Source organism: Berghia stephanieae, chromosome 1 (assembly GCF_034508935.2).
Source record: "Berghia stephanieae isolate SIO BIC M18660-M18661 chromosome 1, UCSD_Bste_1.3, whole genome shotgun sequence".
Taxonomy (NCBI): domain Eukaryota; kingdom Metazoa; phylum Mollusca; class Gastropoda; order Nudibranchia; family Aeolidiidae; genus Berghia; species Berghia stephanieae.
Window position 1 is genome coordinate 31,101,931 of NC_088360.1, and position 24,694 is coordinate 31,126,624.

Sequence of the window (24,694 nt, forward strand, 5' to 3'; positions counted from 1 at the left end):
CTCTCTCTCTCTCTCTCTCTCTCTCTCTCTCTCTCTCTCTCTCTCTACCATGAGGGGTGTGTGTGTGTGTGTGGGGGGGGGGGGGGTTCTTGATTACTTTATAGAGCAGCCATTAACCAAGACATGCGGTAAGTCAGGCTATTCTTTCTCTCTGTGCCATGGTTGGGTGAAGGGGGTGGGGGGGGGGGAGGAGGGGAGGGGCTTCAGGTAGAATACAATAGATACCCCCCCCCCCCACCCAACCCAACCCATCCCAAATGGTTTTGTTTGTCATCCTAGATTTAGATTTAGGCATAACTTTCGTCCTGTTCTCGAGTCGTCTTCACGTCGATAATGAATAACGAAACGATATTTAGTTTGACATTGCCTCGACTACGTAGATGTCTAGATGTCAATTGGATTCAGTAGTCTGATGTCACGCCCCCCAGCAACGGCGGACATCTTGGTTCTAAACAAAGAAAATCTGTACTTTTTATTCTTCAAGCTGGCTAGAACTTGTCTTGTGACTAGAATGTGTAAAAGTCAAAACATGATCAAATTTATGTGCTTTTTTTCCCTCTGGATACGCTTTTATGCTCGCCGGAGAAATATTTCATACAGGAGTCCGCCATTGTTCCGATAGTTTAGAGCCAGTGTTGCTGTTACCATGAGTCATTAGGAAGAAAGTGACGTTACGACTATTGAATCCAATTTGTGACGTGTTTCTGATTGTATTCTGTTTAAAGCGATGTGTACCTATTTGCAGGTCGGTTATCCCAAATTGTTATGGGCTCATTGTTGTACTGGAAACGTAACATTTTGTCCATTTCAACAATGTTAAAACAGGCCCATAATTGCGTCGGCTATCAGACCTGTGAATATGTTTTGTAGTTTACTATGATTGATGCTAGATAATAGATCTACAATATTATCTCACTAATATACTGAACTATATTTTCATAATACAATCACCCTAATGAATGTTAAAGTCACACACACTATATCCCACACAGAGCGGTATAGCCACATATTTGGCCATTCCTATATTTGCATAATGCTTTCTACATTCATGTATATTTTAAATTGTCTTCTTGACTCATCCCAAATCTATAAAAACGTATTGTAACCTTTTGTATAAAAGTAATTATTAAATTTCAGTAAAGGGAGATAATCTATGGGAACATCGATGGGCAAAGAACAAACATGAATCGTCTTTAGTGTTTCATTCGTCGTGTTTTGTGGACGAAGGGAAAACCCAAAACATCCACATTATCTGTCTTAATGAAATAAATTGAAGCTTCTATTCCATGTGACTTTTGTTAAATATTTATTGGAGCTTCAAACAGCTTCATTTACATTCCACTCATATAATATGAAGTTTACACCTGGTCAGATTATTGTGTGACCGTTAGCAAAGCATCGGACCAGGTATAGACTTCATAATATAGGAGTGGAATATAAACATTCTTATCTCGTAAACCAGTGAGTGATAGCCCCTGTATACAAATTCATATCTTGATATTCTTTTCAAGGATCACGTCGTGTCTTTGATCAATGTCGAAAGGTTTTACACATTTTAGAAAATCTTAGTATTGTTTGTTGTTTTTTTTTTGTTTGTCTTTTTTTTTTGTTTGTTTGTTTGTTTGTTATTGTTGGGGGGTTTTTTTTGCACAAAGAATATCAATAATTTTACGCCTTTTTAACAATGAATATTTTTAGAACTCACTCATGTTAATGTGTGTATCAGGTTTACGATACCTTACTAAATTTTTAATATGTTCAACCATATAACATTTGTCATTATTTATCGTTAAATCTGTGACTTACGTCAAAATACTCAACGCTTTGAAGACGTAGAACTGATAACTGCTTTGCTGTTTACAATAGTTTTGTTATAAACCATTAACGTTTCTAGTCTACGATATCATATCATGTAGATTGCCTTGGTAAAGGCAGGAAATGAATTAACACAATACAGCTTGATAAATTAAATAATAAACGACAAAAGTGATATAACGTGCCTGTATAGTTATAGAGCTTTCTCTTCCATTTTAGACATCATGTATCATTGCATCTGTATGACGTGTTGGTTATTAAAGTGTCAGTCAGATTTAAATTGTTGGATTTTAAAAAGCAAGAAAGAAAAATAGTCGGAAAAAAATCATCCAAAAAATCAGTCTGATACCAATATTTTGGGATTTTTTTTCCTGGCCAAATTTCTAAATACGTGTATTTTCAGAGCAGGGCAGATTAGATGTTGATTGACACGTCTGTGTAAATGTTTTAAAACTCAATACACTTCACAAATACAAATACATTTTTGTAAGATTTTATTAGTTAAAAGAAGATGTTAAATAAGGTTGTAACGTTTTTGCCATAAAATGTTTGTAAAATGTTGGATAAATTCATACATAAGTATATTTATCACACAATAGGCATCATCATCTTTCTTTCATTTCTGAGATATTGAGAGTAATGATAAATTATGTTCTTCGCCAAAACTTCTATTTTCACTCTGCTGTTTAGAGTTGCTAGATTTTGACCAATGAAATCAGAGCGTTTACTCTTTATTCATTGGGTCCTTTTTCTCCCTTTTATCCCTGGTGGTTGGGAATGGGACTGGCAGTTAATTGAGATTGAATATCGAATGGTTGAAAGCCAGCGACTCATCATTCGATTATCCCAAACATCTTTCGATGATCCCAAACATCTTTCGATGGTCCCAAACATCTTTCGATGATCCCAAACATCTTTCGATGATTCCAAACATCTTTCGATGATCCCAAACATCTTTCGACGTTTTAAGGAAAGCAGAAAACAAGATGGCTGCCGCATATTGGGAAAAAAAACCCACGAATAAAGATTTTGACAGAAAACTCGTCCTTTAAATATTGAACGATTAAAAATGACCCTCATCTTGATAAGAACTCTCCAACCTGGGACTTCCGTCAAGTCATTTTAATTGATTGATATGAAGGACGAGTTTTTGGGCCTAAATTTTAAATTCGAGTTGTTTTTTCTTTAGAGGACAGCAGATAGAGGAAATGATGGGGTTTCGATTAACGTTTGTAGGTGACATGAAATAATTATTAGATTAATGGGGGGAATTACTCATGAAAGACACACAAAAACGTTATTTTCTCTGTTGCAGGGTGGTATAGTGCTCTCTCAGGTGGCGATCTCACCACTCCCCATGCCCCCACCCCCAACCGCTTCCATCCCACCTCCGCCAGATTCTTCCAATTTGACATTTTATTCTCCCAGACCAAGGTATGACAGTCAATTACAGATGTTTTTAAAATCATTATTGTACAAAGTAATCTGTAAAAATAAACTCACAAAAGCACATTTGTTTTTCAGCCCACTTTTTCTAAATTATAACATAACCAGTCATATCATAACATAAAACAATGTATCATAGCATAACATAACATATCATTATTAGGGTTGCCTATGTCAAATGCTTTTGAATATCATGTGAAAAAGAAAGAAGAAAGTTTCATGTCAAAAATTCCTAGATCAGACATCATAACTATGATCATCATTTCTATCATAGGCAATCAAATATATACCAATCAAATACCAAGTCATGTAGATCCTTGTCGATTGCATTTTAAAAATTATTTATAGTTTTGGAGTCTTAAGTTATAAAATTCATTCTTTTCCATGTATTTACTGTCCTTACACTAAAAAAAAATTGCCAAATAATTGTAATTTATATTTATACATTCGTTGCTAAAAAAAAAAAAAATTCAGAGAAGAAAAAGATAAACTATTTTTATGATGACAACGGTTGTTTCCATTTTTTGGTTATTTTTTAGTAAATCTTTTCATGTTACAAGTAATATTAAAGTTTGCTTTCAGTTACTTCAGTTTTGTAATTTGCGCCACATAAGTAGAATATATTTTGAAATGAAGTTGGGATTTGATGTTGAGATAATAATTATAGATTACATATGAACACGTTTATTCTGAAATCAGAGAGTAGCAAACTCACTCTAAGTTTGTTTTCAAGAATTACAGCTTTTTATTTCATTTCTATGTCTTAGTTTCTTTTAATCCCTTACAAAGTTTGCATGTTGATGCCACTAACATGACACATGACGAACTCTGAAGAAAAATGTATTTAAAATAAATTTTGGCCATAAAACTCATCCTTCAATTATCGATCGATTAAAATGACTCTCATCTTGTCAAAACAATTATGAACCCTTAGACTTTAATCAAATCTCATGTCTGAGAGTTTTGACAAGATGAGGGACATTTTAATGGATTAGTGATGTTTGAAGGACGAGTTTTCTGGCCAAATTTTAAATACGTGGTATATTTCTCAAAGTCCGGCAGACTAGTCTAACGTAGGAATAACAATAAATGATGATGAAACAGATTATTAGAAATTGTATCAGAAGAATAATGGCTTGGGCGGCTTAAAACTCATCTCTAGTTTTATTTTTCATATGGATTTATTGCCTTATCATTAGCTGAGTATTTATTTGTAAATTTAACTTTCCGGTTTGTATTCTTCACTTGGACTTAAATCACGTGATATGAGATACAGTGGAATCTTGATAAACCCAACACCACCGGACCAGAAAGATTGGTTTGACTCTAGGCAAAGTTGAATTTATCCATTCTCAAAGGAACGCACTGAGAGTTTTAAAAATTGCGACTAACAAAAGGTGTTGACTTTAAGTAGAAATTGACGTTGAGAGTGTTGACGTTATGCAGACTCCACTGTAGTCTGTAAATCTGGTATAAATTGAAATATTTTTAGAAATTCTGGCAAATCACATGGAGTCTGCGTTGTAAACACACAAATTTAAATATGACTCATTGTGTTCAATGGATTTTGATAAGATGAATTTGCCTATTAGTGTTAAGCGGGTTTTAGATTTAGTCTGCAATTAATAGGGAATGAGATTAGCGGAAGAGTAGCGTTCCTTGATTGGACGTCACCCATAGTCTGTGACGTCACCGGTGGAAAAGTTATTAGAGAGAGAACGTCATGTTGGTTGTGCGCATGCGTCTCTCGTCCTCGCTTCCGCGCTCAACCAACATGACGTTCTCTCTCTAATAACTTTTCCGCTGGTAAAGTCACAGACTATGGGTGACGTCCAATCAAGGGACGCTACTCTTCCGCTAATCTCATTCCCTATAGAAAGATATGTTTTGCATATTTCTTTCTTGTTTTGTCTGGCACTTTTTCATACACATTTTTTTCAGACATTTATCGGCTTGCTTTCTTTAAAACGTTGCTACTTTGTCATTTAATATATGAGAATATTAGCTACTATTTCTGTCACATTATTCAAATCTCGAGGGAATTTCTGTCATGGTTGAATGTCCTAAACATGTGTCGGAATTTGGGGAATTTTCAAAAAAAAAAACTTTTCAAATAATCTAAAAATATATTCTATTTTTGCCGAATCCCAAGAGAAACTGACACGTGTTGTGTACATTTTTTTTTTTTAATCATCTTCAAATATTTTGCTTGTATAAATATGATCTCAATAATAAAAAGATATCTCATTGATGCTGGTTATACCGAAACGAATTCATCTTTTTTCTTCTCGCTGGAGAGGGTTAAAAATTAAAACAAAAAAAAAACAAAAAAACTTGTGTTTTACAATTTTTATATTTTTAACAAGGTGGGGAGGGGAGATAATTAACTTTTTCATATTATGACAAATTAGACTAAACTAACTCTTAATATTTTTTCCTGATTAATCCTCGGCCACCAGACATTACAATGAAAATGACCCCTGACCCTCAACCCTATATTTATACTTTTGTCTCCAGGAACAACAGGATGTTGCCCCCGATACAGAACTCCAGTTTGACTTCGGACCCGATTATCGGCTTTCAAGTCGACAAAGTGAAATACGCGGAGCTTGGTGAAGGCAAAGTTAGACTTACGGCATATTATCAGGGGAGTGGGAAAGTAAGTAGCTACCTGGTTTCTCATCTAGATAGCAGTACTATGGACAAACAAAGAACAAATAAATTATATGTTCACAAATATGGGATTGAAATCTCTCTCTCTCTCTCTCTCTCTCTCTCTCTCTCTCTCTCTCTCTCTCTCTCTCTCTCTGGTCCCCCCACTGTGTGTATGTATGTATGCATACCATATTTGTACCATATTTGTATCAAACACGATTCAATATATATACATATATATATAATATAATATATATATATATATATATATATATATATATATATATGTTAGTGTGTGTTTGTGTGTGTATTTGTGTTTGTGTATGTGTGTGTTTGTGTGTGTGTGTTTGTGTTGTCGATCTTAAAACAATAATGATGGTAATAATGTTGACAACAATGACAATGACGATTCAGCCCTCACCAAACTACAACCATAATATTGTCGCCACGTAATCAGTGTGTACTTCTTACCAATGTGTATTTATTTGTGTGTGTGTCACCCTCAGGTAGTTCAGTCAGCGACTAGTCCGGTCATGTGTAGTACAACAGCGGTCAAGTCCAACTTCCGATACAATTATCACATATTTGGTCAACAAGAGGCTTCATTCAAAGACGTCCACATGGGGGGCGATATGATCGTCATTGCACGATTCTACCTCAAGTCCGAACAGGACAGCACAGATGGCAGCCAGAAATACGGAGAGGAAACCCTGAAGGCTTGGGCAGCTATACCATTGACGCTGTCCCTGTCAGGGGGTGTGTATATTCTATCCATCCACCCCTCTCCCTAAATAGTAACGCGTATTGATATCAAGTTTACAATAATATTTTGTGACGTCAGATTATCAAACGTCGAATTACACTAAAACTAGATTTTTGAAAAAAGAAGTACTATTTAAATATTTTTGAAAATGTCTTTTACTCAGATATGACGAAATCGAAATGGATTGAGGGGTAATGGTGTCTTACACTCTTGCGTTTTGGAATTCGAACTTTGTTCACAAGGCACACTCGCAAGCTCGTGCAGCGGTTGGGAAAACGTCCGGAATTCCAGAGAGCAAGAGTGTAAGAATCGTATATGATTCCATTCCTGACCCATCGCCCACGTGGTCTTTCAGAGATATGACCCCCCTGGAGTCCGGATTTATCCCGGGTTTTATAGCAAGGTCACATATGCCGAAACATATTCATCCTAATGAAAGATGTGGTACAGGGGAAATTGGAGGGCAAACAAAGAAGGGGAAGACCTATCTAGGCCTAGTTATATAAAAAAATATCCTAGAATGGACAGAGAAGAATAGAATCTGGTTTACCGCTACATATTCTTATCTATTTATTTCCAGAACTCTCTGCGAGAAAACGACGAGAATTTAACCCAAGTTTCATGCGAATCAACACAGGAACCCACACACTCAAGCTATTCAAACCACCAGTTCCCGAACCCACGACCATTCCTATCGATGACTTCCATTACCAACGGGATTGGCTCCGATATGGCAAAGCTACTGTCAGGATCCACATCTTCCAGGGAACGCCTCGTCCAGGGTCACTCTCACCCAGTCTCAAGTCTGAGGATGGAGAGTCTGATGTTTTGCCAGAGGTAATAACGGTTACATAACGGTTATATACATTGAACAGCACAAAAACAAATCATACAGACAGCAGACACACACGAAGTGTTTATATATTTTTATTGTTGTCTCCACATATATCCTTAGTCAAAAATCTTTTTATATTAATGCTATGCATATAGCCAAAAAGCTCACACCATCCGCCATATAATGTACCAACACACAAAACTATATGTTACCTTGAATGTTTATAGTCTGATTGATAGAATTATAAACATGACATAACAAAAAGCTGAGTGACTCCAGTTTCGTTGATCTGTCACAATAATTGGACATTCTACGAACGCCAATGGGCTGATCGCCTTCAGCTGATAAGAAATGTCCTGGTGCACTCCACACATCCAATTCCTATTTTTTATAAAACGATCTTAGTATTTTGTGCCTGATTAAGTCAAATTTGGAAAATGTGGTTTGTAAACACACAAGAATGGAATGAGTTATACAACATCTACACCTTGAATATAGACCATACTTATATACCCGTACTTATTTCTTCTTGGTTCTTCGGTGGCGCCAAATAAAGTCCTTAAAATGATCTCAATTCACAAAATATAAAGTCATTTTGTAAAAATAAAATGCAAAGAAAATGAATAACATCGACGTTAAAGATTAGCAATCGTGAATAGGTTCCTGATATTGTTGGGAAACTGGAAACCTCATATATAGAGTGCAGTGTGTGTTGTATGTTCCGTAAAACATTGTTCAAACAGCCGTCATCAAGGCACACACGAATGTGTAACTTTTACCATTTCGACTTAGGAGAATGAAACATTTCTGTGACTGTCAAGAAAAAAAAATGAAACAACAAAGTTTAAAACATCAAGGATATGCTCTCTGTTGAAATCATAAAGATAAATATGGAATTGTAAGCTTAAATTTATTGGACGAAGACATATATTTACTGTGGACGTTTCACGTTTCCCCTTGATCAACAAAACACGATGAATAAAACATTAAGGACTGTCTTCGTCTAGTAAATTGAAGCTTACAATTCAATACTTATCTTTATTTTGTCCTTCGACCTTCAAGCAGTAACATTTTCATTATTCCGTATTCTGTTCAAATCAGAGTGTATGTGCGGCTATGTGGCTTTGTGGTATGACACTCGCTTTTGGATCGGAAGGTCCTGAGTTCGAGCCTGGCTCGGTGCATAGTTGAGTCCTTGGAAAAGGCTCTTTACTCACATTCTCTCACCGTACTCAGGTGTAAAATGAGTACCTGGCCGTTAACAGCGTTGTCTTTGTCCGAAAAAAAAATATAATATCGCCTAACTGGCGTCATGTCCCGTCCTAAACGTTAAGTGTTGCTGTTGGCCAGGGACTCCTAGTGAATCGCTTTAAACACTTTTAGTGGATATTGTGCTATATAAAAGCTCAATTTTTTTTGAATGTCAATAACGGCACTGCCTGTATGTAAACTGAGCACTCCATGTTGTTATTGAAATAGATACGATGTTCAAGCCATTGATTTTCTCTCCCTCCCACGACAGTATGCCTGGCTTCCATTGGATCGAAAGATTTCACCAACTGAACCATTCCTGGCCGGTGACGGATTCGATATTTACGTCGACGAGTGTCGATTTCTACCCGATTCCGTCACATTCTCTAGAGTAAGTATGAATGGATGGATGGATGGTTGGATGGATGGATGGGTGGGTGGATGGATGGATGGATGGATGGATGGATGGATGGATGGATGGATGGATGGATGGATGGGTAGATGGATGGATGGATGGAAGGATGGATGGATGGATGGATGGATGGATGGATGGATGGATGAATGAATGGGATGGATGGATGGATGGATGGATGGATGGATGGATGAATTGATGGATGGATGGTTGGATGGATGGATGGATGGATGGATGGATGGATGGATGGATGGATGGATGGATGGATGGATGGATGGATGGATGGATGGATGGAAGGATGGGTGGATGGATGGATGGATGGATGGACGGATGGATGGATGGATGGTTCAATTCCCACCGCACACTGACTAAATTTTTGGGTTTTTTGTTATTTGTTGTTGTTGTCTTTTTTTTTTTGTGTATGCTTTTGTTCTTTTTGTTTCTTTTTTAAATTTTTTTAATTTTTGGATTTTTAAATTTATTTATATTTTTTTTTTTGGGGGGGGGGGGGGGGGCTTGTTTTTTGGCAACAAAAAAAAGAACTTTTACTTCAACTATCGATCCATTACGATATCCTCTGGTTTATCAGAATCAAACCTGGGACCCATTTTCCCTCGACGTCTTCTTTCACCTTCTGATGTCTCTAACATCCAAAATATTCAATTTCCTGGTTTCATGGTAGAGTGACTGGCTCGGTAGAGCATCTAGAATGTCATAGACTTCCTCGTTTGTTTTTCTTCCAGCTCGTAAAATATGATATCCAAGAACTCCTAGGAAAGGGGTACCTATAGGGAATGAGATTAGCGGAAGAGTAGCGTCCCTTGATTGGACGTCACCCATAGTCTGTGACGTCACCGGCGGAAAATTATTAGAGAGAGAACTACATGTTGGTTGTGCGCGGACCGCGAGGACGAGAGACGCATGCGCACAACCAACATGACGTTCTCTCTCTAATAACTTTTCCGCCGGTCACGTCACAGACTATGGGTGACGTCCAATCAAGGGACGCTACTCTTCCGCTAATCTCATTCCCTATATGATTGATGCGTACTTATTTACAGGTCTGATAACCCAAATTGTTATGGTCTCGTTGTTGTAATGGAAAACCAACGCACAATATTGTCCATTGTAACATTGTTAAGCCTGGCCCATGATTGCGTTCGATTAGGTTATCAGACCTACAAATGTGTGTACCTGGGGTATTATAATAATTGATAACGTTAAATTGTTTCAGGTGGCGGCGAGGATTTTAGACCGGAAGTATGAAGTGTACGGCAAGGACATGTCAACCAGCATTAAAATGGAAAGCGACATCTACAATCCTGTCTACGACTTCCGGGCAGAGTTCAGGGAGCCACGCCTCCCCCCGTCAGCAACTCTCCTTATAAAGGTACATTATCAAGTCATCTTGCTGCACAAGTTTGGCCTGTTTTGTCGTCATATTTCACAACGTGTTTAAACACTCACTGTTTACAAATCTCTCTCTTGTAAAGTCAAATAAACTATTTTCTAAAAGGCTTGAGCTTTCATATAGCGCAATATCCACTAAATATGCTCAAAGCCTTTTACAAATGGTCCCTGACCAACAGCAACACCTAACATGTAGAACGAGACGTGACGCATGTTAGGCGCTATTACATTTATTTTTTTTTTCGAAAGAGACAACGCTGTTGACTGCCAGTTACTCATTTTACACCTGAGTACGGTGAGAGAATGTGAGTAAAAAGCCTTTTCCAAGGACTCAACTATACGCCGAGCGAGGCTCGAACCCATGACCTTCGATCCGGGTGTCTCTAGACCACATAGCCGCATAAATCTCCAAAGCAACGACTATTCTACTCATTGACTGAAATTGATAACTAAATAATATATGACAATTACTCCCTTCTTTATCCAGGTTTACACAATCGACAACTTTTACCGACAGCTCACTGTTGTTGGATATGCCTGTCTCAATATCTTTGTAGAGAATGGAACAGAACGCCAGCCACGAGTAGACAAGGAAGGTGTACAGGTAAAGGGGACATCGATAAGGTTTATTATGGATAGTCAAGTATCGATTTTTCAATATCTTTGTAGAGAATGGAACAAAACGCCAGGAAAGTCTACACGTGAATGGGGTATCGATAAGGTTTTATGTATGATTAGGTATCGATATTTCAATAATTTGACATTTATTCAATCATGATACAACGATATTGTTTTATTTGATATTTGATTCGAGATTGCCCATTCCGATATGTGTACTGTGCATGTAGGTGTAAATGAAAATGTTATAGCTTTTATTACATATAAGTTGAAATGAAACAGTGAATAAAAGATTATATTATAGAGATCTTCACAAGAGAAAGGAGGAGGAGAAAGAAGAAGAAGAGAATGAGATGTATGAAAGAACGAGCTCCTTTATATATTTATATATAACGGCTATATCGATTAGACATTCTCGCAGTACTAAGAAATCAACACATATTTGACATTTTGGCCAAATTAATCGTCCTTCAAATATCGATCGATTAAAATGACCCTCATCTTGTCAAAAACTCTCAAACTTTCAAATTTCTTGAAGACTTTTGTGGAGTCCCAGGTTTTAGAGTTTTTGCCAAGGTGAAGGTCATTTCAATCGATCGTTATTAGCATTACGAGTTTTCTGGCCAAAATTTTAAAACGCGATGTTTTTATTTTTCAAAATACAGCAGATTTATCAATTGGATTTTAGCAGTAGAGACAATGATTGGGATTGACTTGTCCACAGGTGTCTCTAAATGAGGGAGGTCATCAGCTCAGACTGTACAGCCAAGGTCCCAATGGCGTGGATCCCTTCACGGAAAAATGTTTCCGAGATGCCAACATTCGACACATTCCGTGTGCCACGGTGTTGGTGCGACTGGCCAAGGTTCCGAAGGGGCCTAAAGGCAGACCTTTAGAGGTAAAATGGTTTCTGTGTTTGTCTATGTCTTGTCTATGTCTTGTCTATGTCTTGTCTATGTCGTGTGTATTGTCTATTAAGCTTAAATGCCGGCCCAACAACTTCGCGGCGTTTGTGTGTGTTGAACCCATGACCTCAAGAAGTCTGGGAGAGACGGCTCTAATAAAGACTAGGGTTAGAAGCCATCTTTTTTGGGATCGTGGATAGCTCATACGGTAGAGTCACAATCTCCCTGGCCAGGCGGAGTTGTCGTACCAGTAAGGTCGCTGGTTCGAGCCCTCCATCGCCGCCGCGAAATTTTTATTCTCTATTGTCTTCTGGCACTTTCCTACTCACTTCATTTCTTGTTTTATATCGTCAAAAACTTTCAAACCCGGGATTTCTTAGAGGGATATTTTAATCTATCGATATTAGAAGGACGAGGTTTTTGGTTAACACATTGAATAATGTCAACTGGGGTTCTTTTGCCTATGGTCACTTTGCGTCACCGTTTTGGGGCATTTTGAGTATTCTCAGGCTTGTGTCAGTTATTTCTCTTGTTAGAGAACTTAGGGGGGGGGGGGGGTTGGTTGGGGTTAACTAGCTCTATTTAGTGTCCAAATCCATTTTGACCTCCAATAGAGACAGCATCAAAATGCCGTGGATATTTTTTCCCATTTAACTCAGCAATTACGATTGTTGTTGCGTCTTCTACTGGCAGAGAGGAAATATCATTTCAATGTGATTCATCAATTTGACTTTCTTAGATCACTGGCATCATCAGTATCGTCAGTTACTTCTAGAATCGGCCAAACCTGGCTTAAGTAAGAACTAACCTGTTCAATTATTGTGAAACAAAATATATATATAATTCTCAGGGATAGCACATGGGCTATAAAGCAGTGAAATCAGCTTCAATTGAAGATTTTCGGGGTTTTTATACGTGTGTGTGTGTGTGTCTTTCTGTGTCTGTGTGTGTGTGTTTGGGGGGGGGGGGTGTAGGTGCTTGTGAATGTCTTGAAAGCTAAATGCCAGAATGTAATAAAATACAAGTTCTTTGAACATTCAAACTATTGAATATTTGTGACAGTCATACAGACTATTTGAGACAGTTGAAATCATACAGACTATTTGAGACTAGTTTCTTTGTCATTTCATCTCCGATATTAACCCAAGCAATACAAACAAATTATTTCATATGTTTATGTGTAATTTGTTTTCTCCACAAAGGCAAGTCGAGTTCCAAAAGCTGATTGGTCGAGACTGGGCTTGTTCTATCCACGACCTAAATATTCGGACAGAGCGTATTTCTCTGGCACGTGCGTCCCCACACGAGGGGAGATCAAATTGTTCCAGTCCATGCAGAAGCGACGGCCCATTCCCATTCGAGATATTGTCGCCTCGACGACGAAGGCTAAAGAAAGTTTCCTAAGCTCGGATAAGAACATGGAGCAGTACATCAGGGTAAGGCTCGTGTTGTCTTATTAGTTGTTTGGAGGAAAACACTTTGTATTCAATTTTACATTGCATGACATTGTGAAGCTGGCTGAGAAAACCCGGGAAGATTTGGCAAGCTTCGATTCGAGATATAAGCCTAAATCGAAGATAAAGTGTTTCCCATAGCAACAAATTTTATTCCGAAAAAAATCATAACTTGGGTTCTAATGGACATAGAAAGAAAATTTAAACTGGTAAAGAATCAGAAAGATGTGGTCTATCTACACCACGCATACAGAACTCAATTTATGAAATTTGCTCATCTTTCCTGGGTTTTCTCAGCCAGCCACACATTTGTGTGTTAAATGTGAACAAAACATATTTTTATAATCGTACACATTTAGAGAGAGAAAGAGAGAGAGGGAGAGAGGGAGAGAGAAAAGACAGAATTTAGGTGTGTGTTTGTGTATGTGTGTGTGTGTGTGTGTGTGTGTGTGTGTGCTGTTGTTTTTAGAATATAGTTGTAACGAAACAATAATTGCCTCTACTGGGTAGAGGCAGGTTGATTTTTGGGACCTTTTATTTTCTTCTATTTTTCTTTCTGCTATCCCTGGCACTGTTTCGTAAACAACCCTTCATATCTTTATTGTATATAATATGTATCGTAACCTTATCGTTTGACAATTACTGATGGCACGACACATGCACACACGCCAATTGAATCTGATAGAAGAAATTGATTTACAAATTACATAAAGTGCACGGAAATTACTGCACACATTTAGTTGTGTGTTATCAAATCATTGTGTGAAACTCGAGTGTCTGTTTGGATATATGAATGTGTTGTGTGAGTATACAAATTGATATGTGTGGGTGTGTGTGTGTGTGTGTGTGTGTGTGTGTGTGTGTGTGTGTGTGTGTGTGCATGACTGTCTGTATTTCTGTGTACTTTTGAGTTATCTATTCTTTAATATATTATGTACTTACATGATATGATGGCATGCATAGAACATGCGTCAAGTAGCAACTTCAAGTGTAAGAATCAACAGACAACTTGTGCCCTCTCAATGATAAGACATTGATAGCAAATCTAACTTTTCAATATTCCATCAAACGTATGGATTAGACAAATAAGAAGTAACATAACAGTTTCATAAAAAAATCGTAGAACGGATCGATTTTGGCTCAAATCCCTTCTACAGCCAAAAACCAAAGGGAATTATAACGATACTATTTTACGTTAAAATTCCAGAGAGACCAAATGTAACACGTCTAGTTTGAATAAACGGTGATAAAGATTTCATTTGAAATAAGATTCCATCTAAATGTATAGATAGAACAAAATGACGCCACAGCTTTTTGTTATTGTATTTAGCCAGCGCTGAGTAGTTCTCACTAAATTGTATCAATCAGACTATAAACGTTTAAGGTTAACACATATTTGTGAATTGGTACGTGACGTCCGGCTGGCGGAATGTTGTGAGTAAATTACCAAAGCGCACAGCATCACGAGAAGAGTTTACACAGTTTGTTGACGTCGAAAACATTCAACCATTTTCTTGAATCCATCCAGAATCAACTGACAAAGTCCGTGAACACCAAGCCATTGGAGCAAGATCTCAATTTTATATCCGAGTATAATCCCAATGATGGAATCAAGGTAAGACTGTTTTGTTGTTGTTGTTTGTTTGTTTGATTTTGGTGTTGTTGTTGTTTTTGTTGTTGTTTTGGTTGTTGTTATTGTTGTTGTTAAGGGGTGGGGTAATTTTAGGAGGGCGGTTATGGGTTTGTTATTTTTTAAAACTTTTTTTGTTTTTGTTTCGTGTTTTTTTTTAATTTGTAGTTGTTTGGCCCATACCATGTAATTAATCCCATTCAACGTATATGTATTAGAAGGTCAGATATCCCAAATCGCTATGGGCTCATTGATGAAATGGAAATAATCTAGAATCAATGAAAAGTATTGGGATCCAAATAAAAGCCTTGTCGTTGGTTTTAGAACAGGGTATCCAATATTATACCTTGTATTGTATTTTTTTTAAAGCGCTTTGAGGTTTCGACGAAAAGCGCTATATAAATATTATTATTATTATTATTATTATTATTATTATTATTATTATTATTATTATTATTATTATTATTATTATTATTATTATTATTATTAATATTATACCTTTAATGGATGACGCATTTATTAGACATGGGCTGAATCAACGATTCATTCCTTATCTTATCATTTTGCCAACATTGTCTACGATTCCAGATATCCTTGGACAGTGCCGTCAACATCCCATGGACAAACTTCACACACGCCCACATTTGCCTCAACCCGCCAGGAGCATTTTACATGGTAAGTTATTGACATTTCTGCTATACTCTGACAGAACGAAATGTCACTCCGTCTACTTATATCTGGCGAAAACAAAAGTGGGTGGAAAAGAAAATAGTCATCTTTCAAAAAAAAAAAAAAAGTTAAAAAAAAAAAAATTAAACTCCCTTTATTCGTCCCATATGGGAAATTTGTCTTTTGGGTCTCTTCCAAGGGAAAACCGGAATAATCCAGGCGTCAGCCACAGTGCAGCGTCGCAAAGCGAGATAGGGCGAGGTGACTTGCTCAAGGTCACACAACGAAGCGGGTAGTCGAACTTGGTACCTTTTGGGTACAAGCAAAGACCATACTGCTGAGCCATGCTGTCATTTTTAACTCATTCCATTGACCAAAGGCATTGCCCTGTCCATAGGGCAATCTCCCGAAGGCATTGCCATGTCCATAGGGCAATCTCCCTGTCCATAGAGCAATCTCCCTAAGGCATTGCCCTGTCCATAGGGCAATCTCCCTGTCCATAGGGCAATCTCCCGAAGGCATTGCCCTGTCCATAGGGCAATCTCCAACATCTTTTCTGAACATGAAAATCACTCGAGTTCTGAAAGTTTGTTTTGCTTATTTATTCGCTTTAAAATATTGAGTTTATGATGTTATTTTATATGAATAAAAAAAATGCTTACTGGATGATAACATGTACTGTATCGTGATATCTAGATTGTATCACGTGATTTAGATTAATTAATTAAGTCATATTTATCAAGAGAGTATCACGTTAAAGACCATGTTTACCACTCAGACGATCAAAACGGAAGTGTCCTTTATTTTAAAAGTCAAAGTAACATCGTATTCGATTACACAGGACGATACGATACAACCATATAATACTGGGTACTGATTATATGACATCCTGTTTGAACTTTTCCCCCAGGGCACGCCTCACGCCACCTACGACAAACTGACCTTCATCAACAACATTGACCAAAAAAGCACGCAAAGCTCCCCGGCATGGAAAGACGGCTTCAAGGTAATTGCCCATAATATTCTCCCAAGGAACCCTGAACCCTCCCACGAAATCCCCAACCTCCATCATATTTCCAACTATTCTACTATTTCAATCCTTAACAGTTTATTTAAGGAGAAAAAAATAACAATAAATGGATAAATACCAAGATTATCAGAATGTTGTGGCGACATAGGAAGAGACGAGTTTGTTTTTGTTGGATTATGGGAATGGTGGTTTTATTTTTGTTAAAGGCTTCTTTTGGCTGTTTAATTTTGTTTGTTTGATTTTCTATATTTATTTTATTTTACTTTGTTTTAATTTGACACACGGTGTATTTTGTTTGTTGTTTATTTCCCCAGCATTTCCCCAAGCGTTCGTACCACCGTTTCCTGGTGTGTGTTATTCATCTACAAGAAATCTTTGTCAATGTCACCAGAGACAATTACAAGTATGGCTTGATGGAACAGGTAGGCATGGGGGTTGGGAGGGGGGGGGGGGTTGGGGTCTATGGTGTCGTGTGGTGGTGGTGGTGATGGGTGTGATGATGATGATGATGATGATGATGATGATGATGATGATGAGGATGATGATTATGATGATGATGATGAGAATGATGAGGATGATGATGATGATGATGATGATGATGATGATGATGATGATGATTATGATGATGATGATGATGATGATGATGATGATGATGATAACTTTTTCAATCGATGAATTAAGTGAATGCGTGTGTCACCACTTCACTCCCTTGGTTGTGACCAACACATTGAATACTATTATAACAACAACTTAGACATACACAGCACATGACCTCAAGGTTTGATGGTTTCTATCAATGTATGTAAATAACAAATCAAACCAACGCATGCGCACAACCTAGAACGTTCAGATGACAGTCATTTGTTCTGTCGTTTTCATTGCTGACGTTGCTCAACTCTTTGTTTCTGTTTTTATCCAGCAATTTTTATGAGTAGTTCTCATTACATTCTATCAATCAGATTATAAACGTCCAAGGGTTACATATAGTTTTATTTGTTTGTACGTTATACCCGGCTGACGGATGTTGTGAGCAATCTAACTAAACGCATATCATCAATAGTCAACAATTGACAACAACGTGAAATGTTAACATTATCATATTTTCTATAAAAAGGTAACAAAATTGCGATTTTTAAATCTTGATTTCACCCCCCCCCCACCAGGCGTGGACCGCAGTTCAGATATTCAAGGACAAATACTGCTACACCGAGACGTTCCAAGTTCCACTTTTCCAAGGGGCGCCCAATCAGATGCTCTTGAAGCAGCTGGCACGGGAACCCTGCAAAGACTGGATGGAGAAAAGCATCAGGAACAAAGCGGTAAGTGATGACGTGGACAAAGTCGCAATCCAACAATCTTCCAAAGGATTAATCGAGTTCATATGCATGGGAACTCGGAACAAATTTGTTCAATTTTCCATGATGGTGAACTTGAGATAGTTAAAACTTAAATAGTCTTAATCACACTTGTATTTGGACATAAAATATGTATGTGATATAGACTGTTGACCTGTAAAATGATGCAATCATACAATCTTACAATCTAAAATTTAAAGCTTAAAATAGTCTTTAAAACTTGCATTTGGATATAAAATATTATGTATGTAGATAAAGACTGACAACCTGTAAAATGATGAACTCATACAATCTTACAACCAAAGAATTTGATATGATTGTTATGATAGGAAAAAAATAATATAAGAAACGAAACTCGTGGGTAATTGGATTAAAATCGTTTTATTAAAAATAGGTCTCCTGTTTTAACTGATTTTTATTTCAGATCAAATTATTGGATGGGGCGTCCGTGTTTGTGAGAATCTCCGACGGCAGACGAGATGATGAACTCATGATTGATGTTCCCTCTTCTAAATTGGTCAGTGAAATAGAATTATATTTGGCTTAACATCAACTGTATGAGATGCTGAAAACTTAGAAAGCGCTATAACTTTGAGACGCCAGACTCTAACCAAATAAGATATTTTTAGAGATGAGTTTATCTGTAGGCATAAATATTTGTGCGGCTATGTGGTCCAGTGGTATGATACTCGCCTTAGGACCGGAGGGTCTTGGTTTCAAGTCTTCCTCTAAGTGACGCATAGTTGAGTCCTTGGAAAAGGTGCTCTACTTACATTCTCTCACCGTACTCGGGTGTAAAATGTCTGTCGGAAAAAAATGTAAAATCGCATAACAGACGACTGTATGTTAAGCGTCCCTTTTGATGACTCCTTGATTGTATTTAGTGGATATTGGGCAATGTATCAACGCTTAGGATTGTTTTCTAGAGAGTTAAAATATTTCTAAATGTATTTTCTATTATTAGGTTATCGTTCTCTATCTGATCTATGTGTCATTCTTTATAAAAATGTTTGTTTCTTGTTTGATAAACCGAAAGGAAACTTAGAAAATATTAACAAAGTCTTGATTTGTATTTTTATCTATAGAAATGTAACCTTGATAATATACAAATTTACAAATTCAGACTTCGATACAGCTCATAATTTTGTCATCCTCTTTTAAATCTTAGATGCCAATCAACGTTGACTACATCCCTCAAGGACTGGAGGAGAAATATTCCAAGGAGAAAGGAGGAACACCTGTAGAAGCTTTAATTCCTCCTGGAAAATCACCTGACGTTTTCTTTGAAAATCTCCGAGTCAAATTCAAAAGTGTAAGTCTGTCCTCTGATTCTGGAGTTCTGATATTGACTCACTGTAATAGCTGACATAATACATTTCATTTGTTTTCGTCGTAATTATTAAAATATCCCTCTCCATTAAAAAATTCTCAAAGTCATTCACAGCTAGAAGACTCATGGAGCCGGATTTTGTCCCGTTTTGTTTTTGTTTTGCGTGAAAAGAAATATACTAATTGCTTGCTACCTTTTTGATAGGACGCTAGACTATCGGAAAGTACGTTCCGCCAAATCTACCAGTCCCAGATACCCAATCACTGCTGGGGGGGGGGGGGCGGAATAAAACCTGGATCGATATTTGTCCTATTGCTCCTGAAGCCAGCGCTCTACAACCTGAGCCAAGTGAACCCTCAACTCGTAAAAGTTGTTGATAACATACGATACCATTTCAGATTTATTGGAAGTCTCAGGTTTGCGAATTTTTGACAAGTTGAAGCACATCTTAAATCGTCAGTTTTTTAAGTAAATAAATTCTGACCAAAATGTAATGTCAGTCTGTGGCTTATTACATATTGTGAGCCATTTTCCAAAATTACATTTTTCAATTTCAAACTTTTAAACTTTTTTTTATTTCAGTTGGTTTACAAGCTATACGAAGAAGGGACGATGGGAGAGAGCTAAACGGTTTCATCTGTAAGAATGGCGCTCGTCCTCAAGGATCTTGTTCAAATCACTGTGTGCTGTTTTAATCAAATGATTTTGACGTGTCAGTTTTAAATCAAAATGTCAACATATCAAATTCTATTCCGATTGAAAAAGGAGTTCCCGTTGACAAACGTCTGACAAAGGATACCTGAAAGGTAGATTTGATTTCAACTGTTAGAAATGAAACTGACGCAGTCTGTAGCCTTTGGAAACTCAGCCCGACACTGAACAGGAAATGACGTGAAAAGACAAGTCTTTGGCCACAAAAGAAAACAAGTCGTGAGTTGTATTCAATAGTTCAACCACTGTGATCACTTGTTTCCCTTAGCGCCACTAACGACAACTAACTAGACGCTGCACAATCCTTTGAAAAATGAGGTCAAATAGTGGGCCCCAGCGTAGCCATCGTTAACTTATAGCCTGACACTGACAAAAAAAAAAAAAATACGACGTCAAAATGCCAGTCTTTTACCACAAAAGAAAACAAATCGTGAATTATATTCAATAGTTCAACCAATGAAATAACTTGTCTCCATGACTACTACTAACGACAACTCACTAGGCGGTGCAAAAACCAAATAATGACGTCACAATGCCAGTCTTTTTGGGTTTCAGTCTCAGGCCGTAGCCATCGTTATGTTAAAGCCTGATACTGAAATCCAAAAGGACTGGCATTTTGACGTCATTATTTGTTTTTTTGCACCGCCTAGTGAGTTGTCGTTAGTAGTAGTCAAGGAAACAAGTTATTTCATTGGTTGAACTATTGAATATAACTCACGAGTTGTTTTCTTTTTTGGCAAAAGACTGGCATTTTGACGTCGTTTTTGGTCAGTGTCAGGCCATAACTTTACGAAGGCTACGGTCAGGCTTTAACGATGGCTACGGTCTACTCGCAGACCGTAACCTTCGTTAACTTAAAACTGAATACTACGACGTATATTGTGACGTCATTTTTAGGTTGGCACGCCATCTAGTGAGTTGTCGTCACCAGTGCCCAACGAGACAACTGAACCCATGGGTTGAATAGGATTCAACAGTCGTGACGTCAATTCCCTCGTTATGACGCATCGTCACTGGTTCTAAACTATCGGAACAATGGCGGACGCCATTATCTTCATCACCGCCCTTATGAAATACTTCTCCGACGAGCATTAAAGTGTATCCAGAGGAGAAAAACATTATAAAACTGATCATGGTTTGACTTTTATACATTCTGATCACATGGCATGTGAAAAAGTTCTAACCAGGATGAAGAATGAAGAGTACCGATTTTTTTTGTTTAGAACCAATCTGCTGGTTGCTGGGCGGACGTGACATCAGACTATTGAATTCTATTATATAATACAACCTACAATTTGTTTTCTTTGGAGGTCGCCGCCTTGTATTTTGACCTGATCTTTTGGTCTATGTCAGGCTATGAGTCTACGAAGGCATTGGACGCGCAGACACAATAATTGAAGTCCTATTTCTAACATGACGTCATCATGTTTCCCTTGACGTCACCAAAAATCTTGAGACTGCTTCAAATCGTGCAATTCATGGATATGGATACCCATATTATTTACGTACTGCAATCTCTGCAATAATCCATTGAATAGAAGCCGCTTCTATTTATGTTTTTCCAAGTGCAACTGACAACAACCTAGAGATTTCAACATTGGAATCTCACAATCTTGTGATTTTCCAAATTGTTAGACCCAATTCCCAAAATGTGATAGTCATCTTATTAAAAGTATTACTAATCTCGGGATGAGAATAAAATATACCGTGTTATTTACCAGTTTTATAAAGACATGTGCCTGAACTGTGTTTGAATGACCTCGGACAATTTGAGTGTATTTATCGTGCAATGACATTCAATGCATTTGTAACGTTTATTTTCGCCTCATTCGCGGATTTGACAATTATTTAATTGTGCATTTCTATCTACCAGTGTTGGATGCAGGACCATTAATGTGATAATTGTATTGGGAAATGGACCAATGAAATACTTAGATAAATGAAATAGGTTTATAAATAAATTGAATTTATATATCGAGTGTTTAACGAACTCTTTCGAGGATAAAAAAGAAAGTTGAATATTATTCCATGACGTCAGCATTTTAATTCAAGACATATGCTGTAGATATGACACGTCGTTATCTAGTGGTGATTTTATTTATTGTGTGCGATGTACACTTATGTCCAGGTCTGATAACCCAATTCCCTATGGGCTCATTGTTGTAATGGAAATATCAAAAATAACGCAAAATATTGTCCATTACAACAATGTTAAACTAGGCCCATAAGTTGGTTCGATGTCAGACCTGCGTATAGGTACATGTCGAGTGTGTGCTATATCATATTTAAGAAGTTCAGGACCAAAAGTTACTAAGTCCTCTTTTAGCTGAGTGGAGGTAGTAGAAGTCACTTTAAACGAAAAATATGAGGATTACCTCCCATTAATTTTAGGAGAATTAGAAAGTAATAAGTCCACCCAAGTGAGTTGATAAACAGGGGATAATAAATATCTTTTGCATAGGAATAAATTATATTATGTAGTTTATCCAACAAGGGACTTTGATATCTTTTGATTCTGACCTTCTCAAATGTGACGGAGACACAACACATCGTTATTAAGTGGTGATTTTGATTTAGTGTGTAGACTCTTGTTTATGTGAGCGGTTTACTACGTTTTATTTATTTGACTGGAAATTACAAACAACACATTGACTGGGATTTTGTTAGGCTGGATTGCTATTTAGATGGGGGTTGTTTTGTTTTTTTGTGTTTTTTTTCTGGGGGGGGGGGGGGGGGTTTGAACATTATTATTTTCATTTTTATTGTTTTCTCTTTTTTTTAACTAATTTTATTTGGGGTGGGGGGGGGGGGGAGTTGTTTCGGGGTTTTATTTTCTCTTTTTTTATCGCTTTTGTTTTTAACGTATGGAAAATGTCATTTTATGACCACGTGTTTTTAAATTGTGCATCGTCTAATAACGGTATTTTGTCAGGATAGAGTCAACCCCTACAGGTGTATTTCGGATTGAAATGAAAAGATATAAAGACTTTCATTTTTTAATTTTTAAAAAAAAAATTTTTTGCATTACAAGAAATTATATTTCGATAATCGAAGGTAAAACCTCTGAAGTCCCGATTTTCACGGTCGGCGGATCAAAACTCTGAAATCTACACACGAGTTTTGTGCACCATGTGGTGGGCAAAGCTCGTATGTAGACTTCAGAGTTTTGATCCGCCGATTGTGAAAATTGAGACTTTAGAGGTTTGAGCCACTAGCCATCCTTTTCTCTTCTCAATCATACAGAATAAAAGTTAACTCAAAGTTTTATAGTTGTGTCTATAGATTTAATTTCATCAATCTGGTTCCTTCCGACTGTATACCGTTTTGAAACGAGGGGTCACATTTGATTGTGAATTGTGGCTTTGGGTGGAAGATGGCTGATTTGTTTGTGTCAATTGAAACTCCTGATGGATTGGATAACCCTGAATCAATGTGGTTTACATGTGCGTGTGTGTGTGTGTGTGTGTGTGTGTGAGTGTGTGGTATACATGTGGATGTGTGTGTGTGGGTGGGGGGGGGGAGGTATGTGTCAGTATGTGTGTTGGTCATAGTGGGTTTCTATATTATATATATATATATATATATATTAAAATATATATATATATATATATATATATTATATATATATATATATATATATTATATATATATTATAATTCTTGTTGTATTTTGTGTTTTTGCCTTAATAAATCACGCGAACCTCTGTCTCTCAGATCTGATGTTGCAATATGACTGGACATGTATGATGAACGTTACAAGAGTTTTTACATGATAAACAACATCGTGATTTCATATAAGTCCTTGACATTGAATGAGATGTAATAATTCTCATGTAGGTTCTGTCTGTTTGAGGTTGTTTTTGTACAATATTTATGTACTATTTCATAGAGGCTAGATATAAAATCACCTTAATTAATAGTGTTTAAGTTTGTCAATTCATGCGTCATGGACTCAGAGTTAGACTAAAATCGCACATGTAGCATCAGAACATAATTTATTTATAAAACTAATCAATTAATTGTATTTCACTACACACACACACACACACACACACATATATATATATATATATATATATATATATATATATGTGTGTGTGTGTGTGTGTGTGTGTGTGTGTGTGAATTTATGTATGTATGTATGATGTATGTGTGTTTGGGTGTTTGCAATATTTTAAAAATCGAAAATATTCTGATTTCTCTTTATTGTGAAAATGTATATTTTATCTGTTATAGATATTCATTTTAATCACTTCTTTGTCATTTTGATTTAAACTTTAGTTTGTTTTGTCCTCTTGTTTTTGTTCGGGGGGGGGGGGGGTGGGGGTTGTTGGTTCTTGTTTTGGTTTTCAACTCCAATTATCCATTTGTGCTGCGATGTGGTCTTGTGGTATGACGTCGCTTTC

General features: G+C 37.0%; 1 protein-coding gene across 3 annotated transcripts in view; it reads left to right on the forward strand.

The window, feature by feature from the left end:
* Window positions 1-20,674, forward strand: part of LOC144971688 (uncharacterized) — a 56,500-nt gene extending 35,826 nt beyond the window's left edge. For all 3 annotated transcript variants that reach the window (XM_078912769.1, XM_078912764.1, XM_078912772.1), the window contains exons 12-28: window positions 3,131-3,249; window positions 5,779-5,920; window positions 6,423-6,672; window positions 7,260-7,516; window positions 9,037-9,156; window positions 10,412-10,567; window positions 11,075-11,191; window positions 11,930-12,103; window positions 13,313-13,546; window positions 15,093-15,179; window positions 15,783-15,869; window positions 16,774-16,869; window positions 17,208-17,315; window positions 18,057-18,212; window positions 18,673-18,765; window positions 19,417-19,560; window positions 20,161-20,674. In XM_078912769.1, coding sequence (XP_078768895.1) covers window positions 3,131-3,249; window positions 5,779-5,920; window positions 6,423-6,672; window positions 7,260-7,516; window positions 9,037-9,156; window positions 10,412-10,567; window positions 11,075-11,191; window positions 11,930-12,103; window positions 13,313-13,546; window positions 15,093-15,179; window positions 15,783-15,869; window positions 16,774-16,869; window positions 17,208-17,315; window positions 18,057-18,212; window positions 18,673-18,765; window positions 19,417-19,560; window positions 20,161-20,205 — 2,385 coding nt within the window. In that variant the 3' untranslated portion in view covers window positions 20,206-20,674. The remainder of the gene's footprint in view (window positions 1-3,130; window positions 3,250-5,778; window positions 5,921-6,422; window positions 6,673-7,259; window positions 7,517-9,036; window positions 9,157-10,411; window positions 10,568-11,074; window positions 11,192-11,929; window positions 12,104-13,312; window positions 13,547-15,092; window positions 15,180-15,782; window positions 15,870-16,773; window positions 16,870-17,207; window positions 17,316-18,056; window positions 18,213-18,672; window positions 18,766-19,416; window positions 19,561-20,160) is intronic.
* The last annotated feature ends 4,020 nt before the right edge of the window (window positions 20,675-24,694 follow it).